The 6,384-nt window shown below is 49.0% G+C and overlaps 1 protein-coding gene across 1 annotated transcript; it reads right to left on the bottom strand.

The window, feature by feature from the left end:
- Nucleotides 1-7: 7 nt before the first annotated feature.
- Nucleotides 8-2,331, bottom strand: LOC119301278 (E3 ubiquitin-protein ligase RNF14-like; the record flags this gene model as incomplete). Its single annotated transcript, XM_037578229.1, has 4 exons — nt 2,050-2,331; nt 1,504-1,578; nt 869-1,412; nt 8-372 (listed from the first exon to the last, which is right to left on the bottom strand). Coding segments are annotated over exons 1-4 (1,266 nt in total), but the record flags the coding sequence as incomplete, so codon positions are not given.
- Nucleotides 2,332-6,384: the final 4,053 nt, after the last annotated feature.

The following is a 6,384-nucleotide window of genomic DNA, read 5'->3' as shown; positions in this document are numbered from 1 at the left end:
TTTTTTCCTCTGCGGTCATACATTGTTTCCCCACATGACGGTGGGATGTACAAAGCGTGCAGAAGCTGAATAGACAACTCGGACAAACCGCATCGTTACTTTCATCCTCCAAGCAAGCAGTTTCGCACCTTGGACAATAAACTAAATCATTCATGGCATCGAGAGTTCTCTGAAGAAGCAGTTTTTCCCAACGTTCATACTCATCCTCCGCCAGAAGTGTTTTCAATATATGAGGAGAAACAACACCTTCACATTTTGTATCAGGACACGTCAACTTCAATACAGTTCCTTCCTTGACATGAATTTTGCAGTATGTTTGGATGCATTTCCGGCAAAAGAAATGATGGCATGGAAGTGTGACAAAATCGACACCTGTGAGGTAATAACTTTTTTTTAGAAAATTTAGCTAAGTAGTGAATTAAAATTAGAAGCAACAATAATTGAGATACCAAGGGTTAACAAATTAAATGGAAAATATCCAAGTTGGACATGGCATGCATCATGAATACCCCCATTGCACTATAATTTTTATTGTATTACAAAAAAAAGACAGTACCCTCAGAACAAAGGCAAAAAAAAAAGCATCTGAATGAGAATCTCTAATATGCCATCTATGCAATGGTGTTACATGTGTAGTATGTAGTCAACTCAAAGAATAAGGATAATGCATGAGGTAATGGGGACTAGCCAAAATAGGCCATTGTCAATTACTCCCTCCGTAAGAAATATAAGAGCGTTTAAATCACTAAAGTAGTGATCCAAATGCTGTTATATTTCTTTACAGAGGGAGTATAACACAGCTCAAGACCTCTACAGTATAAGTCTGTACATAACACTACAAACAGCTATGCAGAAAAATAAGACTTACCAGGAAACTCGCTGAAGCATATCATGCAGTCATGAATATCATGTAAGAAGGCTTCATGACGCTTATCATCATCATATCTCATAATCCTTGTAATTATAACATCAGGTGCAGAATCATCTCGACAAGCATGCTTATCCCCACCATCTTCATGACAGGTTAGATCACCCTTGCTTAAAATTATCTCATCAGCAAACCCTAGGTGAGAAAGTAAAGAGTTTTGGAGCCACTGAACCCACTGATATATTACTTCCATGCCCTGCTGCTCTTCCCAAATCATATCAAGCATTTGACATAACGATGAAATCTTCACTGTGTCCAGCCATTCGGTGGAGATGGTGAAAGAGGGAGGTTGATGACTCGGGTAGGACGAAGGCAGGTAGCATGTTAGCAGGATTGGAGGCAAATGCTCAACCCTAAACTTGTAAACAAGATTATCCGAGGCATCACCATCACATGTTTCCCCATAATTTAATGTTCCAGTACCATAGTCGAGCCTTGCCGAGACATCTATACCATCATCTGGTATCTCAATGTGTACATGAACCTGTGTACGTAACAACATTGACATATTAAAACCCTAATTGCCCTCAGTAGCAAGAATAAGGTTGGAAAAATAATAATTGTGATGGACATACCTGGAAAGACCGTTGACCTTCTTTTTTGTTTAAAATGACGATGCTGTCTCCAAAAATTGCTTCCAAGGCAAATATCTGGACATTAAATTTAGTTTGTATCAGACACAAAAAAGTGATCACCATACGTATGTCCAATTAAAAAGCCAGCAGGCACACACACTTTGGTGTATTTGAGAAAAAAAACATATGTCCAATTTAAAAACAAGATAACAGCAAAATAAGAATGAGAAATCAACACAAAAGCAGGCATGGCTTAACTGGTAGAATATCTCTTCTCTGGGACTGGGTGTGCAAAACACAACAAAAAATGTTGTTATGAGCGTACGTAGGCCAGCTACTTCACACACATGAAAAAAATATAATTCCAGACCTCACAACCGGCCCTTAAAAATTACTCAACTATAGAATCATAAAGTTGAAGTTATTATTTCCATGAAGCTAGCTACTCAACTATGCTTTACCATCTACATACAGTACTGAAAGAGCAAGATCATGCATGCATCCCCGAGTCTGAAAGAAAGAGAGAAAAGAAAAGTGAGACATCACCTCGTCCTCCTGCATCTGATGGTTAGCGCGCAGCTCCTCCTGACTCAACTCCATGTGAATCCCCACCAGCTTTGTTGCTATTTCTTCCTCCACGACAGCATCCTCAGCGGTGGCGGGGACGTCCACAAAGGCGTCGTCATCGGACACCTCGGCGGCGCGGGAGCGGGAGCACTCGGGGACCTCCGCAGGGACGGGGTTAGGGTTTAGGGCCTTCCAGTGAAGCTCCGGCGCGGGCGCCACACATCCAGGGCCTCCCCGCGGCTTCCAGTACTTCCGCGGCATTGCCTTACGTCCAACGGCCTTGGTTGCTACCGACTACAAGAATCGGTCGGGGCAGGGCGTTTTGCGGCGGCTCGGTGATTTGGCCTAGCGTCGGGCAGGGCTAGCTTGAGGACGATGAATCAGAATCACGTACGGGGCGGTCGATTAGATTGCGTGTTTGCGCCGCCTCTGCCACCTTGACTTGCGAGCGTTTGATCCGGACTACGGTAAGATTTACTGTTTGAGTTGTTGCAATTAGTCTGTTTATGTTCGTTCGGACTCCTTCAGTTTTTGTGATACTTGTTTTCTTTTCATACCTTGTTTGAGTTGGACAGTTTATAAGAAGGGAAACGCTTGCCTTCATCTGACTGATAATGACGCGCGCCGTCTATGTGGCCGTCAAATCTGATTTTGATCCGTTAACTTGGGGATCAACCTATTTACATAGTCTAAGTATATCGCAACTGAGCCATTGTTGCAATCTTCCCCACCACAGCAACTAGTTTGTTGCAGGATCTGGATCTTAGCAAAACGTTGACCGCCTCCTTCATACTCCACGTGTTTTTTGTGGGGCTACTCTCTCTCTCTCTCCACTTCTTTTTCTTGAGAAACCGGCACGAGCACTCCCTTTTTCATTTCAGATAAAAACAAAGGCCCTGTTTGATAGTAAAGTATTTTCTAAGTATTCTAAAAATACTGTAGTTTTTTCAAATATCATAGTTTTATTTATTGTGACCTGTTTGGTTAGCACTAAATATTGTATTATTAAAACTAGAGTATTCTTAAAACTGTAGTAATTTCTCTGCATATAAAAAAGAACCTTGGACCTCTTTTTTTAAAACAGAGCAAGGGAAAGAAACGAGCTAGCTAGGCTGGGTACGTGCCTTGTGGTGGATGGTTAGTACGTACCTTGCTGTTCAGTTTTTGCATTCTCCTGTTCTTAGAGCATCTCCAGCCGTTGGCCCCACAGGGGCGCCTAAAATCGCCGCCTGGGATGACCCGGTGTAAAAAGTGGGTCTAGGGGTGAGTTGGCCCCCAGCCGCCGCCCCAGGGCCGGCCCCAGGCGTGAAAAAAAAAGACAAACTCGGGCTGAAACACGCCACTTTTCGGTAAATATGGGCTTTTATATTCGCAAATTTGGGCTAAAATATGCCATTACATATAAAAACTAGTCAAAAAAACTTGTTGAAGGCAGAGAAGTCTCCGTCGTCGCCGTCATCGTCGACCTTCTCCTCCTTGACTCGGGCGCCCCTGCTGGACCCCTCCCCGGCTGGTGGCGGCGGCGGCGGCGCGTCATCGTCGTCGTCGCTGTCGTCGATGATGACGACGCCGTCTTCGTCGCGGCCTAGGCGGCGCTGCGCGAAGAGCTCTAGGGCGGCGCTCTGGCGCTCCCTCGCCATCTTCAGGGAGTCTTGGCGTGCCCATTCAAGGGCCACGTCGTCGTCGAGCTCGACCTCGCCGTGCTCCGCCTTCACCGGCGCCAGCAGCCCCGGCTCCGTCATCACCAGAGCCAGCCCCAGCTCCGTCTTCACCGGCGCGAGACCCGGCTCCGTCTTCGGCTTGACGAAGCGCGGGGGAGGAGCCGACGAGGAGGCGCGCCGGCCGCCCTCGCTGATGACAATGCCGGCGCTGCGTGTACGCCGGCCGAGCGGCGTCTCCGCCGCGGGCTCGGCCTTGACGTCGAGCAGCGATGGAGTGCCGGAGGAGTGGGAGGAAGAACGCGACGAGGAAGAGGAGGAGGAGGAGCCGAACCTCCCCGGCGCCCATTGCTCGTCGCGTCGGCGGTGCGTCGGGGCGGCTGTCCTCGCCGGGGGGTACGCCAACGGTGGGTTGTTGCCGCCCTCGAGGTGCGCCAGCACGCCGTCGAAGGTGCGGCCGGGGACGCCCCACCAGAGGTGGCGCCCCTCGCTGTTCTTGGTGCCGACCACCGGCGCCCCGTTGGTGGACGCCAGCCGTTGCTGCTGGCGGCGCAAGAAGTACGCCGCCCAAGCCGCGTTGTTGTCGGCGGCGTACTGGGGAAGGGAGCGCTCGGCGTCGGTGAGTGAGGCGCGCGCGATCTCGACCTCGTCGGCGAAGTACGATGGCTTGGTGACGGCGTCGGGCAACGGGGGAATGGGCACTCCCCCATTGCTGAGCCTCCAGCCCGTCGTCCCGGCGCGCATGTCCGGCGACGCCGGGATGTGCGCCTGGAACAGGAGCCAGGACTCCTGTTCACGGAGCGAACGGCGGCTGAAGCCGTTGGCCGCCGCCTCGTCTCCGGGGAAACGCTCGGCCATCGGGGAGAGGGAGTGGCTGGGGAGAAGAGATCGGCGGGAGAGGGAGGACTGGGGGTGGCACTCCAACGCAGGCGAGCGAGACCATATATAGCCGAGGGAGGGGAGGCGTCGGCGCGCCGCCCCGTGATGCGCCGCCCGTGAGAGGAATCAATGGAAAAGCTGACCGGCGACGGCCTTGCCATTGATTCCCCGTGGGAAACCGAGGCGTCGGGAAGACGAGGCGGGCGGTGTCGCTGACGCGGCTGCCCAACGACGCGGCTGCCACGTGGCGCTTTCGCGCCAAAAACGATTCGCCCGGCGCCCCCGAGCGCCCCCCAGCGCGCCGGGTTCGGGTTGGGTCCGCCGGCGCCAATTTCGGTCCGAGCCGACGAAAAATGGGCCCCTGGGGGCGTGACTGGGCCGATTTTTTGGTGGCGGCGGCCGAAAAGTCGTCTGGGGGCCCTTGTTGGGGACGCGGCTGGAGATGCTCTTATGCGTGCGTATGGTAAGGTAAGGACGTAGCTAGCTGCCGGGAATAACGCACCGAAAATTGTAAAGAAGCCAGCTAGGCGTGTTTACCCTGCTAACAGTAAGCTATATGCTAGGTAGCTGTATGTGTATGGCAGATTAGTTGAATGCAACAGAAAAAAATATTCAAACAGCCAGCTAGCTGCTTGTGTTTGCACTGCTAACACAGTGGCTAGGCAACAAAATTTATAGTAGTGTGCGACAACAACTAAACAAGTTCTATATATCGTAATACTCTAAAATATTGTGTTTGATGAAACCATAGTATCTCATACCTACTGGCAAAATTACTTCAGTTTTCGATATTTCAATTTATTTCATCATTTGCTATCAAACACAGCCGAAGGGTTTATGTACAGAGCTCTCTCCACCTTATCCTCACTCGATGGTCATCGTCCACCTGATTTTTCCCAAGCGACTTTTCCTATCGGTTTCCTCCTTAGATGCATATTTTTCCCAAAAATCAATTCTCCTGCCCTCGACCAGGTCCGCTCGAAGCTACTAGCAATGCCACACCATTGTTGCAATGCTACGACAACCATTACATGGTGTCGCTCTCAAGTACATGATGGCCTGCCGCAAGCATCATAACACGGCGCGCACGCCGACATGTCGTGCGGCCGCGCACTGACGAGTTTCTGCAGCAACGATGGAGTTGCAAAAACAACAACGGCCGAGCCACTGCGACATCATCTTTCATTGCAAAAAAAAATCTGCAATATCATTCATGTTGTAAAAGTCATTTTCACAACATCATCTATGTTGCAAAGGACAAAAAATAATTTGAACTTCTGTTGTAAATGTTTCTGCAACATGAACTTTAAGGGCCACACTATTTTGTTATAGCACGTTATTTTTTCATGGGCTGGCATGCATGGCCATGCATGGGGTCTCTTGTGTCCCTAACACAACTGATACAATTGTCAGTTGTATAGGTGCACTAGTCAGCGAAAAGATAATGAAAGCTGTGTAATATGGATGATAGAAATAAATGTTTATAATCTGAACAAATAAAAGCAGTAAGGTAACAAGTAACAAAAGTGAATAAAAGCAATGTCTCAATGCTTGGAAATAAGGAATAGGGTTCATACTTTTGCTAGTGCCAACCCTCAACATCATTAACGTAATTAGACCACATCATAATCCCTCAAAGTGGAGCAAAGAATCACTCCAAAGCTTCTATTTTATTGAAGAAACTAGGATGAAATCGCGTAGGTGTGCTTAACAGCAAATCACCTCAATATTGTCTTTCCAATCTTGATCTATTGAACCGCCCGCAAAAGTGCCATGG

Source organism: Triticum dicoccoides, chromosome 1B (genome assembly GCF_002162155.2).
Source record: "Triticum dicoccoides isolate Atlit2015 ecotype Zavitan chromosome 1B, WEW_v2.0, whole genome shotgun sequence".
NCBI lineage: Eukaryota > Viridiplantae > Streptophyta > Magnoliopsida > Poales > Poaceae > Triticum > Triticum dicoccoides.
The sequence above is the reverse complement of the archived record's forward strand: the minus strand, read 5'-3'. Positions and strand labels throughout refer to the sequence as shown.